This window comes from Chiloscyllium plagiosum, unplaced genomic scaffold, assembly GCF_037043375.1.
Source record: "Chiloscyllium plagiosum isolate Xiang-an unplaced genomic scaffold, Cpla_swu_hap1 HiC_scaffold_9, whole genome shotgun sequence".
Lineage (NCBI taxonomy): Eukaryota > Metazoa > Chordata > Chondrichthyes > Orectolobiformes > Hemiscylliidae > Chiloscyllium > Chiloscyllium plagiosum.
Window position 1 is genome coordinate 65,614,939 of NW_028270147.1, and position 22,078 is coordinate 65,637,016.

The window sequence follows — 22,078 nt, forward strand, 5'->3', positions numbered from 1 at the left end:
GAGAAGTCATGGTAGGGGTACAGGACAAACTCTCAGCTCCAGGAATACAATTTATCCTTGCTAATGATATAGTTTGTTCATTGTGGTTGAAAGGCCAGTGGAAACTCAGGCAACTGATCTATTGCAGGACACATCCTGGAATCTTTCCTGACTGTATGGTAACAAGGTCACAAAGTCACCAGTTGAAGCAGGAGAGATCAAAGAGTACAGATAAGAAAGTTGAAGTGGATTTGCTCAGATGGTTGACACACACCAGGAGTAGATAGATGACACAGTAGACATCTTTACTTGAGACAAATTAACTGAGTTACAGCAGAAAGATAAAAAGCAATTGTATTGAAAGGCATACACAGGAAAAGAATCCGAATGCATCCCTGAAGGCTATTATCTTAAAAATTATGCCTTAATGAGGAAATGGAGACTATTACATATTCAGGCAGGTGCAGAAGTTCATCATGTTTTATTGCGGGGGGGTTTTAGAAAGGAAGTGTTGTGGGTAGCTCACAAACTACCAGTAGGGGGTCATTTGGGGTGTGAAAAACTCAAGTTAAAATACAGAAACATTTTTACTGCCTGGACTGCACAAGGACATAGTTGGGTTTTGCCAAACATGTCATACATATCAGGTAATTGAAAAACCACAGGCAGTAATAAAACCCGCACCTTTAATACCTATTCCTGCATTTGAAGAACCTTTTACAACAGTCGAAATTGAATTCATAGGACCCCTACCTAAAACAAAAAGTGGGAATCAGTACTTGGTGACGATAATGAATGTGTCCACTAGATTTACAGAAGCCATTCCATAATGCAGTATCACAGCTAAAAGGATTGTAGAGGAATTACTCAAATGTTTCACTAGGTATGGACTACCCACAGAGATACAATCAGATCAAGGGTCAAACGACACATCGAAATTATTCAAGGAAGTTATGGACAGCTTTGGAATAACACAATTCACACCTACTGCATCCCATCCAGAGTCGCTGGCAGCGCCAGAAAGGTGGCCTCAGACATTAAAGACCATGTTGAGGGCTTATAGTCAAGATTATCCAGATGATTGGAACAAGGGAATTCCATTTGTACTTTTTGAGATCAGGGATGCACCAAATGAATTCAGTCCATTTGAATTAGTTTTTGGGTATGAAGTGAGAGGGCCACTAAATTGATTAAGGTGAAATTTTTAAGTCATAATTCAGAGAACACATGGATTGTGTGGCAAATTTTCAGGAATGATTAAGTTAAGCAGGGGAGTTGGCGAGACAGCATTTAAAGTATCACAGCTGATAATGAAATGGAAGCAGACAAGAAAAAATCAAAAACTGGCAGTTTTGCTACTGGAGATGAGGTGTTACTTCCAGTGACAGGTGAACCTTTGAAAACAAGGTTTGGTGGACCTTATCAAGTCAAAAGGACTTATCAAGACTAACCAATAAGGTCATTGCAGGATTACCCAATTGTGTTGTATATATAGATGACCTGGTGATTTTTAATCACAGTTGGAAGGAACACTTGCAACATTTATCAGACTCGATTGACTTCGGAAGGTGATAAACGTGGTTAAAAGTGAATTTGCCAAAGCCTAAGTCACTTTCCTGGGCAGTGTTATTGGACATGAACAAATGGCCCCACAGAAAAGCAAAAACAAAGGTAAATGAAGAGTTCCCCATACCATCAACAAAAAGAGCAGTACTACAGTTCCTGGGATTGAGTGGATTTTATCGACAAGTCGTACCAAGTTCTAGCAGTGTTGCTGCTCCACTCACTGAATTGCTAAAGAAAAACAAGAGGTTTCAGTGGAGAGCAAACAGTCAGAAAGCATTTGACAGCCTGAAAGCTTTGATAACCACTGCCCCAGTATTAGCCGCACCTAATTACGCAAAGCCATTCAAGGTGACTTTCAATGCAAGTGATGTAGGTGTCAGTGCTATCCACTTGTAGGGAGATGAGAAGATAGAAAGACCTAACGGATATTTCTCCAGGAAAATGAACATTCATCAGCAGAAATATTTGACAATTGAGAAAGAGACTTTGCGCTTGGTGTTGACATTGCAACATTTCAATGTTAATGTTACCGGTAATATATTTGAGGCAATCATGTACATTGATCATAACCCATTGACGTTTGTGGAGAAACTTAAGGAGAAAAATTTCAGACTGTTTAGATGGAACTTGTTGTTACAGCCATTCAACTTGAAAATTTTGCATGTGACAAGATGGTAAAATATGAGTTCTGACATATTGTCGAGCCTTGAATGAGGAAAGGAGATGTTTGGTGGCAGGAGTTAAAACAGATTGAAACAAAATGTAGTAGTGTGTGTTTGCATGGTTATTGTCTGTGTAATGTATATGAGTGTTGTAGTCCATTAACAGTTTAAGATTATGGGGTTTTAAAATGAAGCTATCTTTGGATATTAATGGTTCTTTTTTTAAGGAGGGAGGTGTGACGATGCTGCTCCTTTGACAAAGTTAGGCTGTCCATTGTTTTTTTTTTCAGAGAGGTCAGAAAAGTGGCGATTCTGAAATGTCTAGGTTTGAAGGGTTTCAGAGCCAATTTGATCATAAGTAACAGAAAATGTCTCAGGCAAAAGACTTTTAAGAGAAGTTGAGAGTATGGTGCTGGAAAAGCACAGCAGGTCAGGCAGCATTCGAGGAGCAGGAGAATGGATGTTTCAAGCAAAAATCCTTCATCAGGAATGAAGCTGTGAGCCGAGGGGGTGGTGAGATAAATGGGCCATTCCTGATTAAGGACTTTTGCCGAAATGTTCTCTTTTTTTTATGTTTCTTTCGATAATGTTGTAAATAAATTCTGCTTTGTTTTAAACTAAGTAGTTTGGCTAGCTGCGTCACTCCTGGAATATCCGCATAACACCTGTTTAAAACAAAGTTAGGGTCAGGGCTACTTTTTTGAAATGTTCTGAGGGAGCCTGGCCTGGTCCATAACACTGGGATTTTTTGGGATTTTTAAAAATATCTATTTTTCGAACCAACCTGTTCAACGGTATTATTACACGTCTCTGGAGTAGGTGGGACTTGAATCAGGACTTCTGGCTCAAAGATAGGGATGCTACTGCTGCTCCAGAAGAGTTCCTTGAATGTAACACCAGTCATTTTTTGAATCAACCTGTTCTAGAGAGGGGCACTTCAACTGCGCCACAAGATCTTCTGGAACCCAGCTCTGGGTTTACAAAATCCAATGAGCTCTCTATTGATTCTGATGCTGTTCCGGTTGATTCTTAAAGGAACCCACATTTATCAAAATGATCAGTGGTGTTGTTCAGAAAAGGACCTCTGCAGCCATTGGTGGGGGTGAATTGGGTTGAAATAAAATTAACATTTATCCTTTAAAATCTAATGGCAATTTCAATGTTTCTGAACTTGCGCCATTGTTACATCAGTCATTGAAAATCGGTTCTGTGGGCTGTATGACAATTGTCTATTGTGATTTCATTCCGCTAAGGTTAACCCTTAAATGTATATTTTCAGAAATGAGCTGAATAGAGTCCTAGTGATGTACAGCATGGAAACAGACCCTTCGGTCCAACACATCCATGCTGACCCAGATATCCTAACCTAATCTAGTCCCATTTGCCAGCACTTGGCCCATATCCATCAAACCCTTTCCTATTCATATACCCATCCAGATGCATTTTAATGTTGCAATTGTACCAGCCGCCGCCACTTCCTCTGGCAGCTCATTCCATACATGCACCACCCTCTGTGTCGAAAATGTTACCCTTTTAGGTCCGTTTTATATCTTGCCAGCCCTCTCACCCTAAACCCATGCCGTCTAGTTCTGGACTCCCCCACCCCAGAGAAAAGACCTTTTCTATTTATCCAATCCATGCCCCTCATGATTTTATTAACATGTATAAGGTCACCCCTCAGCCTCCGATGCTCCAGGGAAAACAGCCCCAGCCTATTCAGCCTCTCCGTATAGCTTAAATCCACCATCTTTGGCAACATTTTGTAAATCTTTTCTGAACCCTTTCAAGTATCATAGAGGAAGGAGACCCGAATTGCAGTGGTCTAACCAATGTCCTGTATAGTGCAACATGACCTCCTAACTCCTGTACTCAATATTCTGATCAATAAAAGAAAGCATACCCAATGCCTTCTTCACTCTCCTATCTACCTGCTATTCCACTTTCAAACATCTATGAACCTGCACTCTTTGTTCAGCAACACTCCCAAGGGCATTACCATTCAGTGTATAAGTCATGCTCTGATTTATTTTTCCAAAATACAGCTCCTCTCATTTATCTAAATTAAACTCCATTTGCCACTCCTCCGCCCATTAGCCCATCTGATCAAGATCCCGTTGTAATCTAAGGTAACCTTCTTTGCTGTCCGCTACACCTCCAGTTTTGGTGTCATCTGCAAACTTACTAACTACACCTCCCGCCTTCACATCCAAATCGTTTATATGAATGACAAAAAGCATTGGACTGAGCAACAATCCACCAACACCCTCTGTCTTCTACCTTCGAGCCAGTTCTGTATCCAAATGGCTAGTTCTCCCTGTATTCCATGAGGGCTAACCAGTCTACCATGAGGAACACCTTGCCGAAGTCCATATAGATCACGTCCACTATTCTGTCCTCATTAATCCTGTTTTTTATTACTTCAAACAACTCAATCAAATTCGAGAGACATGATTTCCTACGCACGAAACCATGCAGACTGTCAATAATCAGTATTTGCCTTTCCAAATACATGTAAATCCTATCCTTCGGGATTCCCTTCCAACAACTTGACCACCACCAATATCAGGCTCACCTATCTGTAGTTCCCTGGATTTTGCTTACCACCTTTCTTAAATAGTGGCACCATGTTAGCCAAGCTCCAGTCTTCCAGCACCTCACCTGCGACTATTGATGATACAGATATCTGAGCAAGATGCCCAGCAATCATTTATCTCGCTTCCCATAGAATTCTGGGGTACATCTGATTAGATCCTGGGGATTTATCCACTTACATGCATTTCAAGACATCCAACACCACCACCTCTGTAATATGATCATTTTTCAAGATGTCACCATCTATTTCCCTACATTCTATATCTTCCATGTCCTCCTCCATAGTAACCACTCGTTTACTGCGAAATACACTTGCAAAATACTTGTTTAGTGTCACCCCTATCTCTTGTGGCTTCACACACGGGCTGCCTTGCTGATCTGTGATGGGCTGTATTCTCTCCCTAGTTATCCTTTTGTTCTTAATGTATTTATAAAATCCCTTTGGATTCTCCTTAACCCTATTTGCGAAAGCTATCTCATGTCCCCTTTTGTATCATCCTGATTTCCCTCTTAAGTATACTCCCACTGCCTTTATACTCGATCACTCCTGTCTATATTTGACATATGCTTCCTTCTTTTTCTTAACCAAAACCTCAATTTCTGTAGTCATCCAGCTTTCCCTACACCTACCGGCCTTTCTTTTCACCCTAACAGGAATATACTGTCTCTCGTTATCTCATTTTTGAAGACTTCTCATTTTCCAGCTGTCCTTTTACCTGCGAACATCTGCCCCAAACAGCTTTTGAAAGTTCTTGCCTCGTGCCATCAAAATTAGTCTTCCCCCAATTTAGAGCTTCAACTTTTAGATCTGGTCTATCTTTTTCCATCACTAAATTCAAAGTAATAGAATTATGGCCCCAAAGTGCTCCCCCGCTGACACCTCAGTTACCTGCCTTGCCTTATTTCCCAAGAGTAGGTTAGGTTTTGCACCTTCACTCAGAAATACGTCCACCTACTGAATGAGAAAATTTTCTTGTACACTCTTAATTAGATTAGATTATCTACAGCATGGAAACAGGCCCTTCGGCCCAACAAGTCCACACCGACCCTCCGAAGAGAAATCCACCCCCCCAGTATTTACCTTTGACTAATCCATCTAACACTACAGGCAATTTAGCATGGCCAGTTCATTTAACCTGCACATCTTTGGACTATGGGAGGAAACCAGAGCACCCGGAGGAAACCCACACAGACACGGGGAGAACGTGCGAACTCCACACAGACAGTTGCCCGAGGCGGGAATTGAACCCTGGCGCTGTGAGACAGCAGTGCTAACCACTGTACCACTATGCCACCACATGGTATATTAACAAATACCTCTCCATCTAAGCCCTTGTAATTGTGGTAGTCCCAGTCTATGTTTGGAAAGTTAAATTCCCCTACCATAACCATACTATTATTCTTACAAATAACTGAGATCTCCTAACAAATTTGTTTCTCAGTTTTCCACTGAGTATTAGAAAGTCTATAATACAATCCCAATAAGATGATCATGCCTTTCTTATTTCTCATTTCTACCCAAATTACTTCCCTGGGTGTATTGCCAGGAATATCCTCCTGACATACAGCAGTAATGCTATCCCTTATCAAAAATGCCACTCCCTCTCTTGACCCCCCCATCCTTCCTATAGCATTTGTATCCTGGAATATTAAGCTGCCAGTCCTGTCCATCCCTGAGCCATGTTTCTGTAATTGCTATGATATCCCAGTCCTATGTTCCTAACCATATCCTGAGTTCATCTGCCTTCCCTGATGCGCCTCTAGCGTTGAAATAAATGTAATTTAACTTACAAGTCCTACCTTGTTTTCTGCTTTGTTCCTGCCTGCTCTGACTTTTTGTCTTGCTCCTTTTCCCAACTGTACCAGTCTCAGATTGATATCTTTCCTCACTTGTTTCCTTGGTCCCACACCCCTACTAGTTTAAATCCTCCAGAGCAGCTCTAGCAAATCTCCCTGCTAGTATATTAGTCCCCTCGGTGCAATCTGTCCTTCTTGTACAGGTCACTTCTACCCCAGAAGGGATTCCAATGATCCAAAACTGTGAATCCTTCACACGTTCATCTGCTCTATGCTCTTATTCATACTCTCACTAGCTCGTAGCACAGATATTACCACCCTTGAGGACCCCCTTTTTCAATTCCTGCCCAACTTCCTGTATTTTCCCTTCAGAATCTCAACCTTTTCCCTTCCTATGTTGTTAGTTCCAATGTGTACAATGACCTCCTGCTGGTCCCTCCCCTTTGAGAAGATTCTGCACCCTCTCACTGATATCATTGATCCTGGCACCTGGCACCATTTTGATTTTTCCGCTGCTGGCTGCAGAAATATCTGTCCGTTCCTCTGACGAGAGAGCCCCCTATCATAATTGATTGCTTGGAACCTGATGTACCCCTCATTACATTAGAGCCAGTCTCAATGTCAGAAACTTGGCTATTCGTGTTACATTCTCCTGAGAGTCCATCATCCACTACTTTTTCCAAAACAGCATACTTGTTTGAAATGGAGATAGCCACAGAAGACTCCTGCACTACCTGCCTACCAATCCTTCTTGCCCTGGAGTTAACCTATCTCCCTAGCTGTATCTGTGGCTTTTCTCCCTCCTTATAACTGCCATCCATCACATCCCCTAGCTCTTGTAAATTCCTTATTGCCTGTAACTGCTGCTCCAACCGATCCATTCAATCTGATAGGATTCGCAACTAGAGACACTTCCTGCAGACATAATCATCAGTAACATGGAAACTCTCCCTCAACCTGCACATCCGAAAGGAAGAGCATATCATTCTACTAAAGGCCATCTTTGCTCCTTCACGATCTACAGACCCATAAAATAGCACGATCGTAAAGCTCTAAATATAGTGCTCCAGGCTAACTTAGTACTTATGGTTTATATTTTTAAAATTTAATGAAGAGACAGATCTCTATAAAACATGTAATCAAGAAAGAACCCAGTCTACTCACTACTGTAGAGTTATGGCAAGATTACACTTAAAAACTATGCATTTACCTGTTCCTGTGCTGTGAGCTCTCCCACACAGGTTCCTTCAAGGTCAGCTGTGAATTTCGCTGTTTGTTAATTTTTTCTTGACACACTCCGATGTCCAGAGATATATGAACTCAAACAGCAAAGGCAGTAACTGTGCATATTCATTGCTTTGCCAGTTAGCAGTGTAGGTTTCTTTCTGTCCCTCGCTGATCATGTGGTCATCCCCTTTTGTCTGTCTTCCTCCTTCTAAAAGTGCCATTGTTTTGATCTTTTTTCCCCTAAAATTTGAAAACAATGTAACAGCATACAAAACAGTAATTGCTGCTCCTGGAATTCATGGAAATCTCCTCCAACACCTAAAAAAGTTCAAAAAAGGAGCAGCTCTTACAGCCACAAATTTTCCCAGTCCTCCATCTTGGATTACGCAGAATCCTTCCTAAATCAAATAGTTTTCCTTTTTATGATGGGAAACGTACTATGCTTACTGATGATACTTATTTTTTGTGTTTTGGCATAAGCAACGTGAAATGGTGCAGCATGACAAACAATGTAAGGTCACTGACTTAAAAATGCTTCTAAAAATCAGTCTTGTCCAATCTTTTTGTGTGAGTGGCCATATTTTCTTTTCTGAAGAGGCCAGTGTACATTTTGTGAAGATAAGATTTGACACATCATTAGTCATGCTTTCAAAATAAAAGTTGGAATGGTAGAAAACGTAAACAATGTTAAAGTAATTCATCGACATTTTAACAATTGAGAGAAATTAACAGAGTTGACCATTAAAAAGTGCCAAATAGCACAACCAACTTATGAAGCCTTTTTTTAAATACCTTTTTGCTTAGCAAGCAACACAAGAAAAAACAAACTATTCTGACTCCCACGTCTTTGTTACCAGGGTTTGGGAGGGAATCTGGGGCCAAGCTAAGGAGTTGAGTGCAACTAACACTGATCTTTTATTCACCTCCAGTGGCGCACACTCTAAGCTGGATGAAACAGAAATCATTCAAAAAGGTTTTTGAGGAAGGAAGGGGAGGGATTATATGTGTGTTGACTCATTCACTCACTCTCTCCTTCACTCGCATGCACATCAGTATTTCAAATGTTCTCTAACCTGGGGGGTGTGTCTCATTTGTGCAGAGACTCCCTCAGTTACTCGCTCTTCCTGTTCCTTGGTCACTCTCGTGTGCCTTCCTTTGATTGCACATCGTTGCCATCCCTCAGTCGCAGTTTCCTTTGCTCACAAGCTCCCTCATGTCACTCTATATTGCATGCTCCAGTTATTCTCTGTGTGCATGCATTGCCTGTGCCCTCTCTTGCTCATTCTGCATTCCCTCTCTTGTCTTGCGTGCTCTCTCCCGCGCTATCTTCCCCTCTCGCATGCTTTCTCACGCACACCAGTTTTCACCTGTGCGCATAGTTGCACACTGTTACTGTATGCCAAAGTTTCTTTCTTACCTGTATCTCAAATCTTATTGATTATTATTCTTGTCTGTAATTGTCAGATTCAATCTCTCTTCCCCCTGCGGCATTTCTTCCTTTAATCTATTTTCTTTTCCAATTTACATTTTCTACCATTTCTATCCGTCGGCCTTGTCCTCACTGAAGCTCAGGACTGGCATATTTTAATAATTCTAACAAGGTTCTTGACCATTTTTAAGTGTAATGATTGGTACTTTCATTGTATTCATTGTCTTTTAATTTTTATTTGTGTACTTTGATTAAACGATAGCAGTGTATAATATAGAATGAGTTTTAACATGTACATGTTTACCATACATATCAGGTTTCCAGAATGTTACCAGGAGGGATATTGGTCCTTGGAGTGTTTCTTATCAGACCTCCAAAAATGACAAAGGAGGAAGCTCATGATATTTTTCGGAAAGTGAGTACAAGACAATTGTTTTGCTATTTAGGCATTTGGAAACAATTTGTACATTTTTGAATGTAGATGGAGGGGAACACACACTCATAACAAAAACCCTAACTGCAGTTTCACCAGGATTTATGAAAGCAGTTTACTATACTTAGGGAGATATTATATTTAAAATTGTTATTTTTGATGTCTTGTTATGTGTCACAGAGATGTACACACAGAAACAGGCCCATCGGTCCAACTCATCCATGCCGACCAGATATCCCTACCCAATCTAGTCCCATCTGCCATATCCCATGGGCACCTGGCCCATATCCCTCCAAACTCTTCCTATTCATATACCCAGCCACCAGAGATGGATTGTTTTCAGCAAGAAATACCAAGATTTAGTCTTCTAGGTGTTCTTGGTTTTTGTATAGATTAGATTAGATTAGATTCCCCACAGTGTGGAAACAGACCATTCGGCCCAACCAGTCCACACTGACCCTCTGAAGAGTAACTCACCCAGACCCATTTCCCTCTGACTAATGCACCTGGCACTATGGGCAATTTAGCATGGCCAATTTACCTGACTTGCATATCTTTGGACTGTGGGAGGAAACCGGAGCACGTGGAGGAAGCCCACGCAGACACGGGGAGAATGTGCAAACTCCACACAGACAGTTGCCCGAAGCTGGAATTGAACCTGGGACCCTGGTGCTGTATCTTTTTTTTTATTCACTTCTGGGACCTGGGCATTACTTGCTGGCCAGCATTTATTGCCCATCCCTGCCATCTTGAGAATGTGGTGGTGAGCTGCTTTCTTGAACTGCTGCAGTCCTTTTTGGTTCACAGTCCCCTTAGGGAGGGAATTCCTAGATTTTAGAGAGTCACAAGAGTCCTACAGCACAGAGACAGGGCCCCTTTGGCCCAAACCAGTGCATGCTGACTAAAACGTCCATTCTCGCTAATCCCCTTTTCCCTGCACTTGGCCCATATCCTTCTAAACCTTTCTTCTCCATGTATTTGTCCAAATACCTTTTAAATGTTGTTAATGTACCCATCTCAACCACTGGCAGCTCATTCCACATGCCCACCACCCTCTGTGTAAAAAAAGTTGCCTCTCCAGTTTCCTTTTATTCTTTCCCCTCTAACCTTAATCTAGTCCTCGATTCCCCAAACCTGGGAAAAAGACTGAGTGCATTCACCTTATCCATGCCTGTCATGATCTTATACACTTTTATAAGTTCCCCCCTCAGTCTCCTGTGCTCTTAAGACAAAAGTCCTAGCTTGTCCAATCTGTCCCTATAACTCAGACCCTTGAGTCCTGGCAACATCCTTGTAAATCCCTTCTGCACTCTTTCCAGTTTAATAACATCCTTCCTATAACAAGGCAACCAAAACTTAACACAATATTCCGTGGGGCCTCACCAATATCCTGTAGAACTGTAACATAACTTTCCAACTTCTATACTCAATGCCCTGAATGATAAAGGCCAGCGTGCCAAAAGTTTTCTTCACTGCCTTGACTACCTGTGACTCCATTTTCAGAGAACCATACACCTGAACTCCAAGGCCTCTCTGTTCCACTATATTCTTTAAGGCCCTACCATTCACCATGAAATTCCTACCTTGATTTGACTTTCCAAAATGCAAGACCTCACACGTATCTGTATGAAACTCCATTTTCCATTGCTCGGCCACTTCCCCAGCTGATCAAAATCCTGCTGCAATTTCTGATAACCTTCCTCATTGTCCACGATACTGCCTATTTCATGTCATCTGCAAACGTACTAATCATGCCTTGTATATTCTCATCCAAATCATTGAAATAGATAACCAACATCAATGGGCCCAGCACCGACCCCTGAGGCACTCCATTAGTAACAGGCCTCCAGTCTGACAAACATCCTGTACTTTTACCCTCTGCTTCCTTCCATCAAGCCAATTTTGTATCCAATTTGCCAGCTTCCCCTGGATTCCATGCAATCTAACCTTCTGGAGCAGTGTACCATGTGGAACCTTATCAAAGGCCTCACTGAAATCCATATAGACCATGTCTACTGCCCTGCTTTCGTCAACCTTTCTGGCCACTTCATCAAAAAAACGCAACAAATTTGTGAGGCATGATCTCCCATGCACATAACCATTTTGACCTAGCAACAGTGAAAGACTGGCAATACATTTCCAAGTCATGATGGTGAGTGGTTTGGAGAGGAAGTTGTAGGACTTGGTGTTCCCATGTCCTTGTAGATGGAAGTGATTGTGCATTTGGAAAGTGCTTTCTAAGGATCTTTGGCAAATTTCTGCAGTGCATCCTCTATTTAGTACAGACTGTTGCTACTCAGCGTCAGTGGTGGAGGAATTGGATGTTTGTGGATATGGTGTAAGTCAAGTGATATGCTTTGTACTGGATGGTGTCAAGCTTTTTGAGTGTTGGAAGTACACCCATCTGGGAGAAAGTGAGGTCTGCAGATGCTGGAGATCAAAGTTGAAACTTTATTGCTGGAACAGCACAGCAGGTCAGGCAGCATCCAGGGAACAGGAGATTCGACGTTTCGGGCACAGGCCCATCTTCAGGTTTCCTGAAGAAGGGCCTGTGCCCGAAACGTCGAATCTCCTGTTCCCTGGATGCTGCCTGACTTGCTGTGCTGTTCCAGCAATAAAGTTTCAACAGTACACCCATCTGGGCAAATGGGCGGTATTCCATTACATTCCTGACTTGTGCCTTGTGGATGGCGGACAGGCTTTGGGGAATGTGGAGGTGAGTTACATAGCGCAGTATTCCTAGCCTCTGATCTGCTCTTGTATTTATATGGCTAGTCCAGTTCAGTTTCTGGTTGGTGGTAAACCCCCAGGATGTTGATAGTTGGAGATTCAGTGATGGTAACATCATTGAATGTCAATGGGTGGTGGTTAGATTGTCCGTTATTGGAGATGGTCATTGCCTGGCATTTGTGTGGTGCCAATGTTACCTGCCACTTGTCAGTCCAAGCTTGGATATTGTCCAAATCTTGTTGATTTTGAACATGGACTGCTTGAGTAGCTGAAGAGTCGCGAATTATGCGAAACATTGTGCAATCATTGGTGAACACCTCCACTTCTGACCTTATGATGGAGGGAAGGTCATTATGAAGCAGCTGAAAATGGTTGAACCTTGGATACTACCTTGAGGAACTCTTGCAGTTATGTCCTGGAGCTGAGAGGACTGACCTTCAATAACCATAACCATCTTTATATGGGATAGGTATGATTCCAACCAGCAGGGAGATTGTCCCCAGCTCTCCATGGAGTTCTTTAATGCCATACTCTGTCCATTGCAGCATTGGTGTCAAGGCTGTCACTCTCACCTCATCTTTGAAATTCAGCCCTTTTGTCCATGTTTGAATCAAAACTTAATTAAGTTAGGAGCTGAGTGGTCCTGATGGCACTCAAACTGGGCATCAGTGAGCAGGTTATTGCTGAGCAGGTGTTGATGACACCTTCCATCACTTTAATGATAATGGCTAGCAGACTACTGAGGCATTAATTAGTGGAGCGACATAGTGGCACAGCGGTGTTGTGCGATTTTTAACTTTGTCCATCTGAACTTTGTCCACTGCAAATCCAGTATTTGCAGTGTCCAATGCCTCCAACCATTTCTTAATATCAAGTGAAGTGAATTGAATTAGCTGAGGACTAGTATCTGTGATACTAGGGACCACTGGAGAAGGCTGAGATGAATCATCTACTTGGAACATCTGGCTGAAGATTGCTGTGAATGCTTCAGTCTTATCTTGTACACTGATGTGCAGAGCTCTTCTGTCATTGAGGATGGGGATGTTTGTGGAGCCTTCATCTCTAGTGATTTGTTTAATTGTCCACTTACATTCAAGCAAGGTGTAACAGGACTGCAGAGCTTAGATCTGATCTGTTGATTGTGGGATTGCCTAGCTCTGTCATCACATTCCTGATGAAGGGCTTACACCTGAAATGTCAACTCTCCTGCTCCTTGGATGCTGCCTGATATGCAGTACTTTTCCAGTGCTACACCTTTTGACTCTAACTCTCTAGCATCTCTCCTCTGTCTATCACTTGCAGCTTATGCTGTTTGGCAAGTAGTCCTGTTTGGTAGCTTCACCAGGGTGACACTTCAATCTTACGTATGCCTGGTGCTGCTCCTGGTGTGCCCTTTTGCAATCTCCATCGAACCAGCATCAATCTTTTGGCTTGATGGTAATAGTTGAATGGAGGAATATGCCTGGGCGTGTGGTTGCATATTGTGCTGGAGTACAATTCTGCTGCTGTTGATGGCCAACAGCACCTCATGGATGCCCTTTCTTGTGTTGCTGATCTGTTCAAGGTCTGTTCCATTTAGCGTAGTGAGGATGAGGTCACATGTATTTTTCCCTTTTGTTTGTTCCCTCACCACCTACCACAGGCCCAGTCTAGCAGCTATCTTCTTTAGGACCTGACCAGCTCGATCATTAGTGCTGCTGTCAAGCCACTGTTGATGGTGGACATTAAAATACAACCTAGCGTATGAGTATGACTATGTCAGGCTGTTGGTTGACTTATCTGTGAATTACCTCATCCACTTTTGGCATTAGCCCCCAAATCTTAATAAGAGGCACTTTGCAGGCTTGACAGGGCTGTTTTTGCTGTTGTCTTAGGTCAATGCCAGTGGTCTGTCTGGTTTCATTTCTTTGTTGAGACTTTGTAGTGATTGGTATGTCTGAGTAGCTTGCTACGCTGTTTTAGAGGTCAACTGAGATTCAATCACATTGCTCTAGGCCTGGAGTCGCACGAAGGCCAGACCAGGCAGATTTCATTCCCTGAATAACATTAATGAGCTAGATGGATTTATCTAGCAATAGACAATGGTTTTACGGTCAGCAGTTGATTCTTAATTCCATGTTTTTAAATTCCACATTCTGCCGTGGCGGGATTTGAACCCAGGTCCTCAGAATACAAGCTGAGTTTCTGAATTAATAGTCAAGCGAAAATACCTTTAGGCCATTGAGACACCATGTATTAAATATCGTATGACACAAATAAGGAGCAAGTGTTTTACACAGAGGGTGGTATGTGTATGGAATGAACTTCCTGAGGAAGTGGTGGATGTGGGTACCATCGCAACATTTAAGACATTTGAATATGTACATGAATAGCAAAGGTTTGGAGGGATATGGACTAGGAGCAGGCAGGTGGAACTAGTTTAGCTTGGGATTATATTCAGCATGGATTGATTGTACTGAAGGGTCTGTTTCTGTGTTGTATGACTCTGACTGTATGACTGTCTGTATGGTTTGTCAATGTTGACATATAATTTCTAACGTGATATGAAATAGCATGCTATATATACTCAGTTACTGGTTGATCTTGTGTAAAAGATGGCCCCAATGTTTGGCCAAAGAATTCGTTCATTTCTCACATACCCGATGTATCAGTCAACCTGTGACTCCTCGTCAAAAACCTCAAACTCTTTGTGCTTGCTTCTCATTTGCAACTGAATTCAAACTTACCCTGTTGAGAATCTACTTCATAGAATCATAGACTGGCACACCACTGAAGGCAGCTGTTTATGCTCATCAATCTGTGCTGTCCAAGCTACCACCTCACTGGTGTGTACTGTGTTCCTGCCAATCCAACCTTGTAAATTGACAACCTTGATATAGCTAATGACTGTGACTGCTGATGAAAATGATAGTTTTGATCCATATGAAGAAGCTTTTCAGGAAGCAGATTGGAATGAGTTATTTGGTTCTGTAAACAAAGAGGGTTTTGTTTAATGGATGGTAATTTATTTCAGTACATACCCTGCAGCTAAGTGCCTGTAGTTCTCTACTGTGGAAAAAAAAAGTGAAATTGTATAAACTTGTGTACAAGGCCTTTTTTTGGATCAAATGATAAAATTAATGGATTTAATGTATAAAAATTATTGTCTCCACCCACAGAAGTTATTGTTTACTTCATAATAATAATGAAATAATGCAAATGCTTATGGTTCCATCTGCCCTACTTTTTGGGAAGGTTTCGTGGGAACAGTTTGGCAATTGTGATGGAAGAGAGAATTTCAGCCTGTCCAAGAATGCTACTTATGTAAAAGTCAAGTTTCTAAGATTAGAGTTTTTGGCAAAAACTTTGAGGTGGACTATTGTATGAGTATACAAGTTAATATGTGTCTTTGAAAAGTGATTTGGAATCTCTTACCTTCTCAGCAGACAACTCATAAAGATAACAATTAGATACTTCACAGAATGAAATTGTTGGAATATAGTGAGTTGAAAGGAAGGAAGCTTTTTAAGGAAAGATCATTCTAAGCAAAAATGAAAGATAGATAGAATGGATTCGATTAGTATGGAGCGTGGGTTTGTGATGTCAGGAAATAATATTATCTGCAGTTAGGCAAGTTAGTTCAGAAATACTTTAAAAAATGACTAAAAGAATGCAACTGAATATTGCTAAATATTGTTCATGGAATGTGATGTAACTGTAGAAAGATAGACAAATTAGAATCAAGTGACAAAGATTATCACAGAGAGAAATACAAAGTAAGAGTATACTAGTGCGAATGGGTATCTCAGACATAAAACAAACCCAAAGTTGCCTACATATAAGTAATGTGAATCTACAGCGTTAAGATAGTAAAATCCATAAGAATCACTTTCTTCATCTTCAGAACCAAACAAATTATTTTAAGCTGATTGGCATCATCATATGGATTATTAACTTCAGCATCATCTTCATCAACAATCACATTGTCATTAGGCATATCATTTCCACAACTAACCAGTTTCTGAGTGTTAACTGCTTTGCATATCCTAATTTTCTTGAATGATTTGATAACAATCTCTTTCTGAATTTCATAATCTTGATGTCACAGCAAATATCATATTATTCAAGGTAAACATCAGAGTTCCTTGTGTGAGTGGAATCAAACAGAGTATTTCTTCTCTGACAAGGAGTCTGTACCTATCTGCAATTAATTATCTGCCTTACCCTTGAGTTATCTTTGAGGCTAAATATCTGTTGTAGATATATTAGCCAAACAGCTGAAAATTTCTCAAATAAAATGGGATAAATTTCTTTTCAGTTACTTTTTTTTTGCAATTGAAGGGGGATATGTTGGAATGAACTCTGCCTATTACCTTCTACCATTGACAACAAAAGTTCATCGTGATTTACCAATTATAAAATAGACCAAGGTTTTCCAGAAGTTTGACCCATCCACTGTTTTTCCCTAGCCTGCCGACCCATCAAATGGTCCTGTCCTCCTATTGATCAATAACCTTTAGAAAATAGACTCTGCATGTGCAAATACAAAGCTCCATTGTCATTAAACTCAACACAATGTTCAACAAACAGAATAACTGAGCATCTTATTGTAAACAGTTACCATTCAGAAGCCAGTAATATTAATCAAAAATCAGTTAGACATCAGCTGAATAAAGTAGCTTTGACTGGGAACTTCAAAGTATTGTATTGTAAAGAAATGTGATGAGAGGAAATCTATAACATTTGAATTTTAAATGCTAGTGATTACACGTTTATCATTTATTAAAAACATTCCATCATAAACTGTAGACAGAGCAGAATAAAAAAAAACACTTATTGAAACATCCGTCAATGCGTATTTAAAGGGAGGCAGTAATCTAGTGGTAGTGTTACTGAATTAGTAATCCAGAGCTCCAGGTTATTGTTTGGGGACATGTGTCCCAAAAATGTTGGGAAACACTGGGTTTTGTGAGAGAGAAACTGAAGGAAATCATTATTAGTAGGGAAATAGTGTTAGGGAAATTGATAGGAGTAAAGATGAGTCAACCTCCAGCACTCCATAATTTACACCCCAGAGTAGTTAAGGAAGTGGCTGTAAAAATAGTGGAAAGATTGGTAGTCACCTTTTCAAGATTCTATAGACTCTGGAATAATTCTGTAGATTGAAGGGTAGCTAATTTAACCCCACTTATTAAAAAAGGTCAAGAGAAAGCAGGGAATTATAGATCAGTTAGCCTGACATCAGTGGAAGGGGAAATGTTACAGTCTATTATAAGCAATTTAATAGCAGAGCATTTGGAAAACAGTGAGAGGATCGAGACATGATGGCTTTACGAGAAGGAAGTCATACTTGACCAATCTACTGGAATTTTTCAAAGATGTAATTGTAGATTTGATAAGTGACAGCCAGTGGATATGGTTTACTGAGACTTTTGAAGGCTTTTGATAAGGTCCCACATAAGACGTTAACGTGAAAGATTAAAGTGATTGGAGGTAGACTACTAACATGCGTGGAGAATTGGTTGGCAGACAGGAAACAGTGAATAAAAATAAATGGGTCTTTTCCTGAGTGGTAGACAGTGACTAGTAGGGTACTAAAGGGGTCGGTGCTTGGATCCCATCTATTCACCACATACATTTAATTCCCTGATCTAAATCATTTATTTAATATCTCAAGTTTGCAGATGACACAAAGCTGGGTGGGAGAGTGAACCATGAGGAGGATGCAGAAATGCTTCACTGCGATTTGGACAAGTTGAGTGAGTGGACACATGCATGGCAGATGAAGTATAATGGGGACAAATGAGAGGTTACCCACTCTTGATACTAAAGATAAGAATCTGGATTAGTGGTGCTGGAAGAGCACAGCAGTTCAGGCAGCATCCAAGGAGCAGCGAAATCAACGTTTCGGGCAAAAGCCCTTCATCAAGCAAAAGCCCTTCATCAGGCTTTTGCCCGAAACGTCGATTTCGCTGCTCCTTGGATGCTGCCTGAAATGCTGTGCTCTTCCAGCACCACTGATCCAGAATCTGGTTTCCAGCATCTGCAGTCATTGTTTTTACCTTTACTAAAGATAAGACGACAGGTTATTATCTGAATAATGATAGAATGGGAAAGAGGGTGGTACAATGAAACCTGGTTACTTTGTGCACCGGTCACTGAAATTAAGCATGCAGATGTAGCAGGTGGTGAAGAACCCAAATGGTATGTTTACCTTTATAATGAGAGGAATCAAGTACATGAATAAGGATGACTGTCTGTAATTGTACAGGGCTTGGTGAGACCCCCATCTAGAGAATTATGTGCAGTTTTATTCTCATTATTGGAGGAAAGCTGTTCTGGTTATGGAGAAAATGCACTGTAGACCTACTAGACTGATTATTGGGATGGCCGGACTGATGTACAAAATAAGACTGGATCAGTTAGGTCTACATTCACTGGAGTTTAGAAGAAAGAGGTGGGATCTCATCAAAATCTATAAAATTCTAAGAGGGCTGGACAGGATAAATATGGGAAGGATGTTCTCGATGACCGGGGAGTCCATAACCAGAGATCATAGTTTACAGATATGGGATTGGTCATTTAGGACTGAGATGAGAAGAAATTTCTTCGCCCACAGTGTGCTAAGCCTTTGTAATTCTCTCGCGCAGAAAGCAATTGAGTCCAAAATATTGAATGTTTCAAAAAGACATTAAGTATAATTTTTCAGGCAAAGGGAATCAAAGGCTATTGGGAGAAAGTAGGATCAGACTATTAAGATGTGTGATCAGCCATGGTTATATTGAATAACTGAGCAGGCTCAAAGGGCTGAATGGCCTACTGCTTCTCCAATTTTATACGAATTATGGTCAAGAGCTTTAGATTAGTGCCTAACTTGATGCACTTCCCATGTAATGACTGAGTTTCGAACATTCTGTGATTATTCTTTTAAATGAGAAGTGCCAGCTGTAGAAAAGTGTGGTGTTTGTGAATTGCAGTGGATATTCCCAGAATAATGCGGACATGTCTGCCACATTTTATTTATTCACAATTTTACAAATTAAAAGCATCAAGTTTCCATCTTCCAGAAACCATTATCTAAACAGTGGGAGATTGCAGACCTCTGAGATGCAAAGGGATCTGGCTCTTTCCTAGTGCATCAACCACAAAAGGATAGTATGCAAATAAGCAATTAATTAGGCAAGGTGCATTCGACAAGGTGCCTCACAAAAGGCTACTGCCTCAGATAAAGATGCATAGTGTTACAGGCAATGGTGCTACAGATGTGCGGTGTTACAAGCAATGAAATAGCATGGATTGGTTAAGTAACAGAAAGCGAAGAGTGGGGATAAATTAGTGCTTTTCTTGTTCGCAATCAATGACAAGTGGTATGCCATAGTGATCGGTGTTGGGACCATAATTATTCACAATTTACATAAATAATTTGGAGTTGGGGATCACGTTTAGTGTATCAAAGTTTGAGGATGACGCAAAGATGAGTGGTAGAGCAAAGTGTGCAGAGACTGTGAAAATAGATAGTTTAAGTGAGTGGGCAAAGGTCTGGCAGATGCAGTACAATGTTAATAAATGTGAAGTCATCCATTTTAATGGGAATAACAGTAAAAAGGACTATTATTATTGCAGCGTGTTGTTTTGCAGAGGGACTTGGGTGTTCTTGTGCATGAATCACAAAAAGTTGGATTCTGAAGGTGCAACAGGTAATTAAAAAGGGAAGTAGAATTTTGTCTTTCATTGCTGAAGGGATTCTGTTTAAAAGCAGAGAGGTTATGTTGCAGCTGTACTGGGTGCTGGTGAGGCCACACCTGGTGCAAGTTTGGTCTCCTTACTTGAGAAGGGATGTACTGGCACTAGAGGTGGTGCAGAGGAGGTTCGCTAGGTTGATTCCAGAGTTATAGGGTTGGCTTATGAGGAGAGACTGAGTAGACTGAGATTCTATTCGTTGGAATTTTGAAGAATGAGGGCGAGTCTTATGAAAATTTATGAAGGGAATAGGTAAGATAGAAGTAGAGCAGATGTTTTTACTAGCAGGTGAAACTAGGACAAGAGGGCATAGCCTCAAAATTAGGTGGAGCAGATTTTGGACTGAATTGAGAAGGAACCTCTTCACCCAGAGGGTTGTGAATTTATGGAATTCGTTTCCCAGTGAAATAGTTGAGACTTCCTCATTGAATACTTTTAAAGCTAAGATAATTTTTGAACAGTAAAGGAATTAAAGGTTATGGTGAAAGGGCAGGTAAGTGGTGCTGAGGCCATAAAAAAGATCAGTTGTGATCTTATTGAATAGCTGAGCAGATTGCCTATCCTTGCTCCTAGTTATTACTTTCTTATATTAGGAAAGCTAATCAAATGTTATCATTTATTGCAAGGACAGTTGAATACAAAATTAGGAGGTTATGCTTCAGTTACATGGACGTTGGTGAGACTAAGGCCATAAATGTGTTCAGAGGTGGTTTACTAGTCCAGTAGCTTGAATAAGAGCGTTGTCTTACAAGGAAAGGTTGGACAGGCTAGACTTATATCCCCTGGGGTTTAGAAGAGTAAAGCAAACAGTAACGTTGCCATAGTCCGACTGGGCCATAGGGCTGCTCACTCGTTAGAGAGAGATGACTGCTGATGGTTTAATCTGAGGTTATCATGCCTCAGGTGAGGGGAGTGGTTGAAGAGGTAACCTCAGCCATGCAAGAATTGAATTCTGCGTCACAAACCGACCATTCAGCTAACTGAGCTAACCAGCCGCCTTAGAAGATTTGGTGAAACATGAGTGGCCTTGATAGGGTAGATGTGCAGAGTGTTTTATGGGAGAATCTAGAACTAGGAATCACTATTTAAAAATAAGCAGTCACATATTTAAAAAGAAGGTTGGGCAAAAAAAAATCTTGAGAGTCATTTATCTTTGGAACTTTCTTCCTGAAGAGATGGCGAAAGCAGAGACATTTTAGTGCAGAGTTGGATAGATTCTTCATAAACAAGGCACAATTAATGTCCTCAAGGTTGGCATAATGTGGATTTGTGGTTACAGTCAGATCAGCTGTGATATTATTAAATGGCTGAGCAGGCTCAAGAAGCTGAATGGCCTATTCCTGCTTCTTGTTCATGTGTTTGTACGTATCACCCAATTACCATATAGCATTCCCACTGTGCATACTGATACTAAAGCACACTGTCATTTATCATACAACCTGCCATGTTATTCCTTGTTCAAGAGGAGGAATAAGGTTTTGCATTTTATCGTCCTGTGTTCCAGACTATTCTAAATTGCTTCACTGTACTTACTGTAGTAATGTGAATACCAGGACAGGTAATATGAAGTGCAGTTAGTTCCTCTTTATAGTGATATAATTATTCTCATCAACATAAAATATGGCATTAGCAAGCCCATACTACTTGGCTGACAGCCTTAAGTGATCAGTTATAAATCAATACATGTAAAAAGTGAATGTCAATTTAAGTGAATTGCATAATTGCTTGTAATGGTTCTGTTACAGTTAGCAACTGCAGTTGAGGCTGCTGCTGCAAAGGAAAGACTCTGGAGCTTTACTGAGGAAGAATCAGCTGAGCGAGTTGTTCTCCAAGTCTATGCTGATTCAAAGAAGTATCCTTTAATGGTTAAATCGAGGAACATTTTGTATAATAAAGTGTACTACTGTCAGAACATAGGTTTTAAAAAAATCATATCATGAAAAC

The 22,078-nt window shown here is 40.8% G+C and overlaps 1 protein-coding gene across 9 annotated transcripts in view; it reads left to right on the forward strand.

The window, feature by feature from the left end:
- The window catches only part of odr4 (odr-4 GPCR localization factor homolog), a 119,102-nt gene that overhangs the window by 24,982 nt on the left and 72,042 nt on the right, over nt 1–22,078 (forward strand). For 8 of the 9 annotated variants that reach the window (XM_087990733.1, XM_087990735.1, XM_087990731.1 and 5 more), the window contains 2 exons: nt 9,569–9,667; nt 21,880–21,986. In XM_087990733.1, the coding sequence (XP_087846859.1) occupies nt 9,569–9,667; nt 21,880–21,986 (206 nt within the window). The remainder of the gene's footprint in view (nt 1–9,568; nt 9,668–21,879; nt 21,987–22,078) is intronic. The other variant, XM_087990737.1, reaches the window with a different exon arrangement.